At 47.4% G+C, this 15014-nt stretch overlaps 1 protein-coding gene across 1 annotated transcript; it reads right to left on the bottom strand.

Annotated features, from left to right (window-relative positions):
* Window positions 1-2547: 2547 nt before the first annotated feature.
* On the bottom strand, window positions 2548-3721 carry Aspvir_007408 (homeobox domain-containing protein; the record flags this gene model as incomplete). Its single annotated transcript, XM_043270590.1, has 3 exons — window positions 2548-2715; window positions 2772-3548; window positions 3617-3721. 3 exons carry the CDS (start codon window positions 3719-3721, stop codon window positions 2548-2550), a joined length of 1050 nt encoding a protein of 349 aa, XP_043126525.1.
* Between the last annotated feature and the right edge of the window lie 11293 nt (window positions 3722-15014).

The raw sequence follows: 15014 nt of genomic DNA, 5'->3' as shown, positions 1-15014 counted from the left end.
AAGTCGAGATGCCTGATTGGGAAAACAGTGGCTGGAAAGTGGCAAAAGGGTCCCCTAGTTTACCCTTGTACCCTATAAATGCCAGACGAGGACGGAGTATTCATGTCCATGACAACCCCTCAAAAGACCAGCCAGCCAAGATGTGCATAGCATAACCAGGTTACTAGGATACCTTGCAGAATGAATGGGAAACAGACGGGATCGACAAGAGAGAGAAGGCTAATGTCAGTGACGGGTGCACTTGGGCAGTTTGGTGATTATGCCCATTCCGTCTCTGACAATAAAGAAAAAATCGACCCAATTATTGGTTTTGAATCATGTCGATCCATGTCTAACCCATAATAGCATGATTGGCATCTGCTCTGCTCAGCAGCCTGAAACTGAAAGCAAAAAATGGGGAGCATAATTAGATCTTTTGGGTTTGCAGGTTGGCTCTTTGCAGTTGCCAATTTCCTTTCTGTGTCTCCTGCGATGGTACCATATTTCAAGGCGCGACCACAACGCTCAGGCTCTTCGCTTATGCAGAATGCAATGCCAACTGGCGGAAGACCAGTCAGTAGTCAGTAGTCAGTACCCAGGTACGGAAGACGCGGGCAGTCTGGTGGACCGCGGTAAGGTATGTAACCAAACATGGTAATTGGTAATTCCCCGCCTCCATGCCCAAAACGGATATTGCACCGCCTCAAAAAGTGTCAAAGTCATAACAAGACCGGTTAGCCTCAAATCTACCAGCCTAATGGAACTTTATCGGTCGACGGCGATGGCGAGGGGCTCGATGATGATGATGATATCCATCGTCGTAGACTCATGGAGTACGTCAATAGCCACGAGCATAAGATGACCCTACCCAGTGCTGAGTACTGATCACCCTTATTCAAGCGCCCGTTTGGTTGAATAATGGCGAGTCCTATACCAGAATACATCTCCTCACGTCTTGCAGGGTGGTAAACCAGGAAATCCAGACTCCTCCTCTACCCTCCTATGCAGCGGCCTCCTTCACCGCCATGTGATACATCATGATTGGATAGATCGCGAATTGTCGCTCGGCAGCTCCCCCGTGCTTCATGCATCAGTGATATGTGCGCACAGGCTTTGGCGTTAAATTAATTCATTGTATGTAGTCATTGTAATACACCCACCTGGATGACAATTAAAAAGTAAACACGGTGCCAATCATAAGTGTCACTTCCCACATTCTATGCGCCATGCAAGCAGGGGAGGGGACGGTTGACCTGCCAGTTCGTGCATGGCATGTTCCTATCGTGCTTGGACCGGGTACTCATCCAGCCACTCACGTACGAAATTGAAGAACCCTGCAATAATACGGACTGTGGCGCAGAATGGTCGAAATGCTCAGTAAGAAGTTCACATACTCAGCTTCGTATCTCGATACTTTTGATTGTTGGAATGACGTGCATGAGTGGGTGCCCCGATCATGCTGATGTTGGAGAAAGTATCCGCTTAGGTCCAAAAGAGGTATCTTCCGTTCCACAAAAGCAGTTCGACTCCTATGTGGTCGTGCCAGTATTACCGTTCCAACAGGCCGAGTCGGTACTGTGAGTGATCTATCCATGCAATATTCCAAACTTCAGGAGCAACTTCAAAGTGCCAATCTGGCGTGTCAAGATCTGCAATAGGCCGGCGCAGCAATCATGATGGGCGACATTTCTGCCTGGGCAGACTTTGGAGCGGGTCGTGTTTACTCGTTTCATGGTTTTAGCCACTTTTTCCCCGAACCATGGTTCGTCCCAAGCCTTTAGCGAAGTTGGTTCGAAAAAGATCGGTCAATCTGGGTTCCATGGCTCACTCTTTGGCGGAAGAACTAGAGCAGGCACGAGGGTTTCAAGGTAGACATGGGAACATGGATGGAATACGCCTCCGCTCGAGCCTTCCCGCTGTGTCACTGTTACCCTCCCGGCAATTGCGACTCTCGTTTTGTGTTGATCCGTATTCGAAGACCATACAAAAAGAAATCAAGGAGCTTGTTTAAAAAAAAAAAAAATTGTGCAATCTGCTTAGTATCCTGAAACGCAGAATCTTGTCTGGTATAGTGGGCGAAGAAGAGATAAAAGTGAAAGCACAGAATCAGTGCAGAGTGAAAGAGGTAGCTGGGAAGTTCTACTAACATGACATGATCACATCATCCATACTTGTACAGATCGTTCAGATGCTGAGGGTGTCGCTCAAACATTGCAACTCATCAGAAACCATATGACAACCACAATAAATGCATATCAGAAAAGGAAGACACGGAAACGCATTGGTGTAGTATAAATAAGAATTAAACAAATGACAACCCCTAAACACCTGAAATGCATATCCAAGAGTACTTGGACTCTGGTGTCGAGAATGAGTCTCATACCGGATAATTCGTCCCGACATTGACATATAATGCGTAGCCGTATAGAGGATCATCAACGCAATTAGATTATTAGAAAAGGTTCGGAGGGTATCACGATCGTACGGGGTCTAGTCTTGCTCGGCTTGCTCATCGTAATCAGGGATGTTCCAGGAAGGGAACAGGAAGACGAAAAATGATAGGGCGGCTCAGTGCTTGTTCCCACTACTGAGCCTATTCGGTGACTCGGAAGGCGTCTGTTCCATGTCGCTGAACGGTGATTGCCGCTGTGAATCAAGATCACTGGCGCCGTTTCGCATCTGATTGCGAAGCGCGGGAAGCTGTCGTCTCCGTGCATTGATAAACCAGTTGCTAATCTGCAGCGCGCAAGTCGTCAGCGAATGTGATCACTAATAAGGCTTGAAAAACTAACCTGGCTGATAGTAAGCCCGGTGCGAGTCATAAACATCTGTTTATCTTCCTCGCTCGGGTAGGGGTGATCCAGATGCTCATGGAACCAGGCCCTTAAAATATCAGTGACTGGTTTGGGAAGATTTCCTCGCCTGCGCTTGTTCTTCGAATCGACCGAGTCTCCCAAGATGCCGAAATTAGACTGCTGCGATGGCGGCAATGACTGCGAAGAGGCCTGCTCTGAATCGCTTTGATAGATGACCCCCGGATAGGATGGATACTGTGACTGAGCATGCATCGCTGCCGGCACGCTGTTTCCAGCATATGGATCTCGCCGGTCACCCATTGAGCCCGGTAAACCGGAAGGAGAGTAATTTGGTGCGCCAACGGCACCCCCTCGAAATTCCTGAACCGCAAATGCATCCGTCCGGGAAGGTCCCCGGTGATCTGGTAATCCGGCGGCTGGCGCATTCAGAGAGCGATCTGGGATGGTTTGAAGGTCTCGGATGGATGGCAAAATAGGACTTGGGCCACGAGCGGCGGCTGGCTGTACTCCGTTCCCTGGTAACCGTGTCTGAACAGGCGCCCGTTCCCCAGGCATTCTGTCGGACATGGGATAGTCGCGAACGTCCCCTACTGGCAACTTGGAAGGAGATCCGTAGGGTGTCCGGCCTGAGAGGGGCCTGGATCCAGATCCAAACTCATGGTTTAATGAAACAGGACGCTCGTGCGATGATGGTTGTTGGGATGACAGGTATGAGCCGGACTCGATTTCGTCATGCAGATGAGGCGGGAGAAGCTACAGACTGTCAGCTGCCCATGGTTCTATTCGGGAAACACGTCTTGCAAAATCTACGCTTTCCTTACCTCTCGAAACGAGGGCAGAGACTGGGTGTGATCGGCGGAAAGTCCACTTGCATACGAAATGGCCATTTTTCCACTCTTGTCATCCACTTCACCGTGCTGGGACATAAGACAGTCAAGACTGAGGAGTCGATCTGGGTAGCGATCACTCGTCCTAAGGATCAGAAGGAGGGGATTAGAGCAACTGCAGATCGGAATGTACAGTCAGATGATTTAGAGGCACAGCCGGCCCGCGGCATCGACTCAGAGCCAGGTATTGGGCTCCTCGGGCGACGATGATTGCTTGACGTAGTTTCAAGATGCAAGAACAGGAGTGGAGGTGTGCCTGTCCAGTTTCCTTGGTGTAGTTATATGAATGGTCAAGGGAAAGGAAAGTAAGAGGAGGAATATGAAGAGGTAAAGGATTGGCGAAGAAAGGCCGGTAGAAGAAGAAGGGTTGTGGAAAAAGCAAAAGGCTGAACGATGGGGATGTAATCTGATGATGCTGATGAATGATAAAGGGAGGGGATTGGGCGACAATTATGAGTATTATATTTGAGAAATAAAAATAAAAAGTGAAATAAATTAAAAATTAAAAATTAAAAAAATTAAAATTAAAAGAACGCAAATAAAAAATAAAATAGTCGAAAATATTGGTATCTTGACATTGCCGCTCACGATGACGATGGAGACAGCTGAACCAAGGTTATGCAAGGTAAAGAGTATGAGGCAGCTTAACAATTGGATCGGGGCTGGACAAGATCTGGTCGTTGGGGTTCAGACCTTCATTTCCCTCCTTCCCTTTTTTTCCCCTGCTTCTTGGTGGCCCAATTAGAGGAATAGGAAAATATGTAAAAGTAGTGTCAGATTCTCAGTCTAATACACATACTTGCCTAGATACTCGGATGGGACTCGGGATCAACAAATGTCAAATACGCAAAGCAACCGCAATGAGAATTGTGTGACACCACTGGGAATTTTGTACGGCCACCTTAGTCATGTAAACATCTTTAGAATTGCTTAAGATTCTTGGAGACGTGAATCCATAAATCGCAGGATCCGTCAGCTTGTTCCATACGGAGTATGGAACAAGCGAATCCATGGGAGCAGTCAAGAAGTCAAGAACAGGGGGGTTGGAAGAGAGGCAGATCCAAGAGAATCGATGATCGTGGGTGGAAGTGGATACAGTAGCCACAAACTACAGACGACCGTCAGTTCCTTCGTCGGGAACCAAAATAATGGCATCCATGATTAATCGGGTTTAAAATACGTACTAGGCTAAAAGGCTTAGACTAGAAGGGGAGACTGGCTGAAGGAGGGGAAGGGGGTAAGGTAAGAGAGTCTGCCAGACTGGAGTTTAGTATTTTACAATTCGGAACAGTTGGAGTCTTGGGCGGGAGGCTTGGAAACTTCCGCAACAGGGGAAGGTATCAGTACGTACTGGCAGAAAAAGAAATAAAAGTGCGATGCCGAAAACGAAGCCGAAAACGAATTTTCAATTTGAGAATAATTCCTTAAGCCCTATCGAATATCCCAAGTGGTTGACAGATGGAGCCAAGGGTCTGGAGCTGCCCTTGATTGGTAGTATCTAGTAGATTGATGTCCCAGTCGAATTGCAGCGCCAAATGTCGACGATCTAAAAGGTCACGCTGCAGAGACAACGGCCCTTCAGGCCTTCACACATTGCAAGGAGGCTACTGACGACGATCTGTGTGTCAGAGGTGGTTTTCCACATCCTCGTTGGCATAGTGGTTATCTCCACTGAAAGGGATCGAACCAGGAGCACAAACCTGGTTTAAGATCCATAGGCTTACCAATGTACCAAAATAGAGGTATGACCATCCTATGCACAGCAGGTATGGACGGTGGAGCCGGCGAATCCACAAATCTCAATCATGAACCGATAGATTTTCCTAGTCTTGTCAGGTTGTCGGCATGTCTTTCTGTCAGAAAAAAATGGAGACATCCCCAATCCTGAGCTCAAACTTGGTCAGGTTGATCAGAGAGCCTGAAATCCCCTCGTGCCCAATGATTTATTACTAGTATCCTTCCAGAAACCAACTAAAAGGCTCTAGTGTTCTTCTAACTTTTTTAGCCGCTTTTACGAATATTGCTAGTGGCAGGGTGTCGTTCCTGATGTCTGAACACCCTGTCATCTATGAACTTCTTGCCCCATAGTCCGGGATCACCAGGCACCGGACTCAGGACTTGGAGGCCCGAGAATGATGCCGCTCAAGCCTTTGCCTCCCGAGTTGTTGTTAACTTGTCATTATCGCCCCTAGCAATATCGTCATGCAGTGATTTGATAGCAATACATGGTGAGCATGAACTAAAGAGGGGGAACTACTGCATTCCAGAAGGATTCTGAGCCAAATATCCAATAAAACGTGGTAGCTTATCTGTGATCTGAATCAGATAGAAGGTTAGTTGGACGGTGGCTGACATTGTTTCAAACTTTCATTAATAAGAATGCAAATAATGCAAGCCCACCTAGATTCATGTCCAGGGCAATTGTCCACAAGTACAACCGAGGCTGCAACTGGAAATAAGGGACTCACAAATGGTGGAATCTACCGGAAAAACGAAAAGTGATCGCCAGGTGTCCCTCGCTGAGTTGGACCCACTTGGGTAATTGTGTCAGAGAGACGCGGAGCCTGGATGAGTAAGAGTGAGAGACAACAGCTGCAGATCAGAATGGTAGAGATAAGTAGGCAGTCAAGGTAAGATAACAGTAAGATAGTGTAGAGCATAAATTGTGGACAGAAGCCGTGTCACCTGAGATGAACATAAAATAATAGATGACAGCAATGATTTAATCCAGAAATAGAGTGAAGATTTATCATGATTGCAGCTGGAGAACACTAATAGTATGAGATCCATTGTACGGGACTACCCCTCTAGAAATCCACTTTCTCCAATCATCCAATTTACCGGGCCCCGCTGCAAGTGGCAGTAACTGGCATGAACCAACCGATCGATGGCTCAGAGCGTCGCAGCGAGATCGATCGAACAGTGTGGCAAAAGAACAGATGAAGATGGGCTGCGAGGGCTGAACTGGGGATGACTGGGCGAATGGGTGACAGTCGGAACCCTAGCTTGTTTGACATCGGCAGAGCCTACTGTCAGATGAGACTAGACCGAATCCGGGCATTCCATTTCCCAACTTCCTGGACAAGGAAGGGCTGATCGCCCGAGGTGTTCCTTTGTACGAGCCCCACCCCTACACTGCAATATGTGGGTGTACCAGGATTCACATCATCCAGTCTCGTCCATCACTGTACATTATTAGTTACATGCAGTCCACTGCACATCATTCACATCCCAGTCATCTAATTGCTAGATAGGGCTGCTTCTCATGACTCTGATGACAGAGATAAGATGAAGTCAGAGGATCATTGGGGGTAAGAAAGGTCCTTGCATACAATTTGAATTATCACACTGCTGCCTAGCAACTGAGTTCTAATAATTGACTGCACAAGAAAGGGCCAGGTCAAGGAATAATAGTTATTCTATTAGCAGTGTGCTGCTTGGGTCATTGACTAAATAGTAGCCTCGCATAACGCCAATAAAGAGTCAAGGAGACTGATTGGTATGACAACCCATACTATGTGTACTGTAGTAACTGCACGCGCAGGGAAAACAGGAGGTAATATGCAAGATCCAATGCCCCGTGCATATGACATCTCAGCTATCGGCTGGGGGTGGGTAGCAAAACTGACATGCAGCCATACCATCAGACATGGAACCATGACTAGTGGTTTGGGTTGTGCTCTTCCATATCATCAGGAATCGAAATTGTATGGAATATTTACTCCGCACTCTATACTTGTAACTACTTCTGCAGCCTGTACAAACGAATGATATGACGTGCGCAATAGGCCATTGTTGGCCGCAACTAATTGGACTCAAGGCAGAGTTCCATAGTTCCGGAACCAAAATACAGACGATTTGGCTTTCCTTCGTTTGGGTTTCTGGGATATCTTGAAAATGGATCCGCATCGCGCCAAGGTTGCGCCAAGATCGTGATGTTCCAATTTGGAGAGCCACATGGGGAGGATAAATACAACCATGGAATCAACCAAGGTAGTACCATGAACTGCTTCGATTCGGGGTTTCACCTGTGGAGTGCTTACACATTGCACAGCTGCGGATAGTCCCAGGTGACAACAAAGCTGAGCAGACTCGATAGGCTGGAGTCGCAGACTTCCATTGAGCTGGAGCTGTGGGCTGATCGGAAGATTTAATTTTCAAAAATTTCCAAAAAAAGCCACATTGTTCTTCAATGATTCTAAGCCATTGCGGTTCCAATGCATACGTAGAGTTTAATAATAATGACAACATTGGTGGGGAGTTGTCACCCACGGCCACGAGACATGACTTCGAAGGATCTTCTCGCTAGTCTTTAACCTAGTCATGAGTTCATGACTGTCCCAATTCTCGCAGATCACAATGAGGTTCCCTAGTCATGAGTAATAGATACTTAGACTTTACTTGCCCATCCATGTTCTACAGCAGATGTGAGAGTAGAGGTAAGGGTTGCTGTGGTATGCAGAACAGTGCAGGAAGCCTCAAATCCCGGATCTATCTCTAGAGTCTGAACCCATCCCATAGCTTCATAGATAGGGGTGCTTTTCCTGGGAATGGCAGGTCCGTGGGGCAAGTCCCAGCCCTGCGTACCTGAATAATCTATCGCACCAATGAATTAATCCATGACTGAAATAATAAGCTGTTAGGCAAGCAGTCACCATAACAGTCCGGTGTTCACCGACATTGCTAAGTGAACTTGGCTAGGGGGAACAGGGAAGTCCATGGTCAACTCAGAGAGAACAGGTCAAACTTTTTGGCTTAAACAATATAATGATGTCAGGTGATACCTGAAAAGAGCATTGTTCAGTTACTAAGAATGGTAATAACACCGCGCTGAAATATGGATGAAGCCTTAGTAGTTTGGTACAGCCAAAGAAATTGGAGGTGGCGCCGTGGCGGACAACCTCTTGTTGGATAAAGTTCAACCTGCAAACCCTCAGCAGCGGCCTCAGCCCCACTGATGGTCGGCTCGCTTCTAGAGAGGCGTGGAAGTACAGAGTACTCAATATTATTCAATATTTAGCGCAAGCTCAGATGAGCAACCACGGACTGATTCACGTGGTTATTTTATTTTCTTTTCTTTTCTTTTACACGCTCATACAAACTAAGCTTTGTTATTTCTCCAGTTTTCAGATGCCAATCGCCAATACTGACGATTCATCATCAGCATGTATGGGTAAATTTCGGCATGATGCCACGAATGAAAGTCAGTAATCCAGATTAATGACGCTTGGTAGTGTTAGACTTATAAGTCTATGACAAGCGAGGCCACTGACTTTCAACCTGATGAACAAGGTTGACAGCGGATGCTCCAGCCTCCAGGTCAATGGGAATATTTTGGTCCCTTTTCCGAAATTTATACGACAGCCCATCATTGGCGCCAAGTATGTTGTTGGCCAGAGGCGCAGTACATACTTCTACAGAGAGTATTGAATAGTACCAGTATGGATTCTGCTTTTCGCTTACCGTGTTTGCATTGCACTTCAGTCCTGACTCCCGAGGCACTCCGTGACCGGGACTCCATACCTACGCACTCCATATCTTGAAACTGAATTCCAAATTCTACCAGCTGCAGCCTGCAGGTGACGGGCTGGACAAGGACTGCCCTACCTTTCCGTGTGTCTGAAGTTAGGGGAGAGCCAAGGAGTGGATCGAGGCTGAAATGGGGCCTGACAGAACGCCTGTCGCCACTAGTTTTTGCTCTGTAGTCCTAAGCAGCTTTGAGAAAATATCATAGTAAATACGTTATTACAGCGGGATAGCAGGTAGGGGATACTGGGTACTCCGTAAACTTGGCGTAAGGTATCTTGGGGCTGCATCTACTACTGTAGCGAGTCTAGGGGAGGCGCTGCCAGCCTGCCACAGTGCCAATGCCAGGCGTACCCACTTTCTACATAATACTACGTACTACCTTAGCTTTGGTGCACTCAGCCAGTCAGCCTACAAGAACCAATCATCATAGAAGACTCAGATCGTGCATAAATGGAGTAAGCGTGTAGATCAATTCTGGATCTTGCAGGAAGAAGAATCTACCTTCTCGAAGACGGGATAGGATCGGAATGTTTCCATGCAGCGTACTACATGCCTACCCCCAGAGAATTTCTACCATAAGAGTTGATTGGAATGAACGGTAACGATGTTGAAGAACGGATCTACCTTACCTACTCTTCAGGAGATCATTGTCCATCTACCCGAAGTTTCTGTCCTCTGTGCAAAGTTGGAATGGTTGTAGCTGGAATTTGTCACCTTTAGCTGCCGTGTCCCCTTTCTCGACCGAGAGCATTCCTGGTACCTGGGTTCTCTCACTCTCGGCTGGTTCGAACCGGGCCATTTCTGGCACAGACATAAGCGTTCTTGTCATTGTCACATTGAGCTTTCTTTCGCTATCTAGTAAGGTATTATCTACCTACTAGTTATTTAGAAACCTCCACAGGAGTAGACGGCCAGTAGATATGTCTCCACCGGGATAGTATGAACTTTGAATTACACGTTGCTCACGCGTTGTCCTATACTGTATCGGGTATGGCGTATATTTCAGAAATCTCTTGGGTTCGAACTTCGAATATTGAGCATTTAGAGACAGGTTAATACGTATTATTATCTTCGCCACAATCTACTTGTTATTACGTTTCCGGGGAAGTGGCCGTTGACATCATTTTTGGATTCAAGATGTCTCATCGACAAGCCCACGCCTCCACGAGTCTTCCAACGCCCCGTAGATAAACTACTAGTGACACCCATTTACTTCATGATAATTCTCCGAAGTTTCCCCAATCTCTCGATATTTCAGCTTGCCATGTTGGGAACTGGGGAACCTTGAATCCAATAGTCCGAGATTTGTCTCATAGTCCCAAGCGTAGCTGGCGAATCATCCCCTCTCAAATGAACAAACCTTCCCCGCCTCGCACTACTTTCTGGAATAAGTCGCAGTGAAAATGCCACCCTGTTCCCCTGGTAGGACGGTCAGAAACATTAGCTCACTCAAGCCCCGTTTTGACTCCGAAACCCTTGAGTAACTGGGTTAGCTAGCAGTGGACTTGGTGTTCATCGAGTCACACTGTACTAGTCCGTCATGTGCGGATGATCGACGGCTGATTTTCCCGCAGACAGGAGTTCACGAACTTCATGATCGTCTGACGGCTGTTTTCTAGATCATGCTTTTCGTCTTGTAAAGCTCTCCGTGTCTGAGACAATCGGCGTGGCATCATCATTGACCGTCCATCCCCTTACGGCTTCACGATGTGTAGTTTTTAGAAGTGAGGACTTGGCAATTGTGGCCTAGGGATGATTTCACCACGAGAGCCACGTTTTTCGTCAATCATGATCTACACAATATACTCACTGAGGCACGGTATTTGTCATGGTACCTTCTCGGTTCCTGTTCTCTCGCGAAAACGAGAGATCCTTATTTCAATATTCGAGTCTCTTCTTGATAGTTCACCAAGTATCGGTAGTTGAGTCCGACGAGCCTGCCCCCCTAACCTCTTCGTCGGGATCAAAGACCGGAAAAAGTGTATCTGAGAGAAGTGAGATCTGTCAGGATCAGATGCGGAAGCGGACTTCCACTGGAGGGTTTCTCCTACCTTGGTGTGCGGCTACTGCATCCAATACATGGCATATTGCCAACGTACTCGCCCATTATCCCTGATGGGTTTCCATGTCTGGCCACATCCGTACGCTCTATTTGTTCATCGGTTATACCTGAGTTCCTTGCAAAGCATATACAAAAGCCAGGGCCGAGACGGACTATTTCATTTGAGTCTCCAACGAAAACCCTGCGTGACACATTGTCGGGGTCCGTTGCGATGCGCTGCTGAGATCTCAATAGATGCCAATCTGAGTAACAATTGCCTCGCTGTCCTCCCGATACCTGCTTGCTAATCCCTTCTCAATCTCCCTGCCAGAAGACAACATTGGTCTGTGGGTTCAGCTTTAATGTAAGGACGTGATTCAATGATGTGCGTTCTCAAATCCGCCCCGTTTTGCGCCTCTCACCGCCGTCTACCTGCAGAGATCAGGAGCAATCCTCGCTCGGAAGTCGCAAGCGTAAGTCCTCTATCATTCCATCAAACAAGGAACATGGCCACAATACATAAGCGCTGTCCTTCAGGACTTTGTCGGCGATCATCCGACGTGCGCCAAATTGGGTGAAATGCACCTAGTGTTGAACAACAATTATGAGCCATAGCCCACTGATGATTGGTGTTTTCTCTGGCTGGCATCGGAAGAATCCGCCGAGTGAACAGACGAAATAGTGCCAAAATCACTTGTTCGTGATCCTTCGCTGAGAGATAAGTCCATTCATTTTGATTGCGATGCTCATTGTCTACTCGAGGCAAAAATGCTCTTGCCCTTGTCCAGACATGCACTATGGACTGCATCACAGGTGTTTCCACATACAGCTTTGGAAGGCCGAAGGCACACAAGTCCTATGGGAATGTAGTTGTTGAGGGATAATTCTCTGCACTCCTTCTCCCAAAAATTTCGATGATTGGCCGTGGTGTACTGACCGTTGTTTGATCTCAGTTTTGCAGCAGCCTTCGATGAAGATCCCATATTCAACAGGCCGCAAGATGGGAATCATGGACCCTTGTAATAAATGATGATGCTTGACAGTTGTAGTAGTCCTTGCTATCGTGCGGATATGAAGGGGCATTTTTTTTCTCCGGTGTGGCTTTGAGGTATTCGGTCACACAGTCTTCACTACAAACGACTGAGACCCAGGTCAGAACTCGAGAAGAGTGATACTTGCGGTGCATTATCCCGATTCTTTTCGACTGCTTGGAACACATATTGACTGTGAACGTGTTACTAGCGCTCAGGATGTAGCGAGGCGTCCGAGTACCAACAAATATCATGGTGAACATATTGGGTGGATAGGGGCAGCAGGCAGCGTGCGTTCGTCACTTCGGTTGACTCCACTGATACTGCATCAGGAGGTCAAGATTGACATGCGGAAGCCTATCTCGCATTGTTTATCGCAGGAGGTAGCATTTCGTTTCCGTTCAATTTAGATTTGCAACGTCCTACGCTGAAACATACTAAGATTCTTCGTCCGCCGGATGAATCCATCAGCGAACAATGCTCGCTTCAAGTAGGCTTTCCGACTTTTGTGTTTCAGCGCTCATCCTCTTCTCTGCGTGTGATGCGCATCATCTTCCAGTGTTCGCTAAGACCCAACTTGTGAGATGGGACGGAGAGAAATCGAGCATCGTCGACCATGTCCATCGCTAGTGGCAATTTATGAATGTCACCTCGTCTTCAAGCTTCCTTGACCGCCAGATGTCCAGCAGGGGCCTCCGTCAATGAGACCTGAAGAAGCTGCATTGGGAAGCCAGCATTTCCTTTTTCAATTGCTTCTGGCCTCCAGGGTCCCCATGTATGGCGAGCTGGTCGGGATGGAGTAATGCCTGCACTTGCTGGGGCATTCTAGACGGACTCCGTAGGTATAGGATCTCGCAGGGTGCGGTCAGTTCAAACCTGTCGTACACTTATCAAGGTTAGTATCGCTCATGGTAATGGGCAGGAGCCATTCAATGCAAAGCTCGAGAACACGTTACAGGAATTTTGACCGTCGATATCCGGCCAAGGTCGCTCAATTGATGCAAGAGAAAGAGATTTTCTCTGTTTACTCCTGGGCGTTGCGGATTGGGACGAATTGGCGCCCCTTTCCTGAAAACATTAGGTAAATGCATTCTACCAAGCACGACTGGCCAGGATCACAGTGTTACACTGGCTGCACGGAATGGAGTCGTAAGTTGCCTGAGGAAGCAAATATCATGTGTCTAGACCCTTTCATGTTTCTTCAATTGACAGTATTTATACTCGCACAGAACCACAGCAGTAGGGCTATCTTTTCTACAGAATGCCCTCAACATCCAGTTTATCAACGCATTTGTTCTTCTCTCCGACGAAATCTATTCGATCTGACATCGGTTCCTGGGCTAGTCTACATACAAGATGGGCTTGATGCGCACTGATCTCGCCTATCGGTTTCCTTCTGTCAGCGAGATGAATCTTACTTTCCCACTGGATGTTGAAAGATTGGCTTCACACCACCAGTCACTTGACAACCAGGCTTAGGAGGATGATCGTCGATCGCGAAAGTTTGCCAGATACGAGAGTGCCACCTGATGAGCGAGCCAAATAAAAAAAAAAAGAAAAAGAAAAGGGTGGAAAAGGGCAGAAAGAATAAGTTGGCCCTTGATTTGCCCATACACACCAGCTTCCCCTCAAATTCCTCTTCTGCTTCTCTGCAGGTCAGATCCTTTGCTACCTTGCAGCAGGTTTTGAAGAAATCATCATGATCAGGCCATCCGAGCATCAAGCAATCAGATTGACAAAGGACAATCTCCAGCAGACTTTCGGATGCAGGTACAATCCTCGATAGGGATTGCGTTATCTCTACAGTCGGAGCTCTCCGAAAGCTCTCGGTCATTCACATTTGCGATAATCTGTCTTGGTCTCGGTGGTGTGATAGCTGATTTTTCGTTTTCAAAGGTCAATTGGACGCATTATTGCGCGATAGCATGTGAGACATGTCTATTTAATAATGCAACCCTTTTATCAGGCTGCGGGGCAGTACATGTCCATGCCAATTGTTGCCACTTGGACAGCACGATGGGAGCGAAGAACGAGGGCTGGCTTGGCGTCTATCGCAAAAATGAGTAACTATTGGCTGGCATTCATCCGTGCAGGGGGCTTGTCGCCTGTCCTCTCAGTTGAAGGCACACTAAGCATGATCCCTGTTCTTCAAGACCGCCGTGTCTTGTCCAACGAAATACCTCACAGAGACCGGTGAGGAGATTGGCACATGTTAGCGGCAGGAACTAGCCCAAAACGCGCCTTTTTCCCTTACGCTCAGACATCTGATGTTTCTTGCGGCTTGTCACCTTCCAAAATAAGCTATGCGCCGAGGCCGAGGTAGAATCCTGCGCTAGAGATTGCTTAACCGAATCTCGACACTAATTAAAGCCTCTTGGCATTGATTGCCTGTACCTTTCCAGCAGGTCGGCCTTTGTGTTTCCACAAATTGAAAGTAAGTTCGGACAGTCCTTTTTCCTAATTAGACAGGAGTTATAGTGTATTGGCTAAAGTGGTCCAGAGTTTTGATTATTCTGTCTGGGAACGGGCTCATAAGTCTGAGAACCTTTCATGCGGGGATGTCGCGAACATCAGCGTATTCCGATTCGCATAGGGTCCACAAGTCAGCTGTTAATGTCCGGGTGCCTGTCGGGTTGGCCAATGGCACAGGATTGACCAATGCGACTTTACGACGTGTTTTTACACTGAACAATCGAACCCCTGTCCTGCGCCACTGATCACTGAATCCTGG

This window comes from Aspergillus viridinutans, assembly GCF_018404265.1.
Source record: "Aspergillus viridinutans IFM 47045 DNA, scaffold_5, whole genome shotgun sequence".
Lineage (NCBI taxonomy): Eukaryota > Fungi > Ascomycota > Eurotiomycetes > Eurotiales > Aspergillaceae > Aspergillus > Aspergillus viridinutans.
This window is presented reverse-complemented; position numbering and strand designations above follow the sequence as displayed.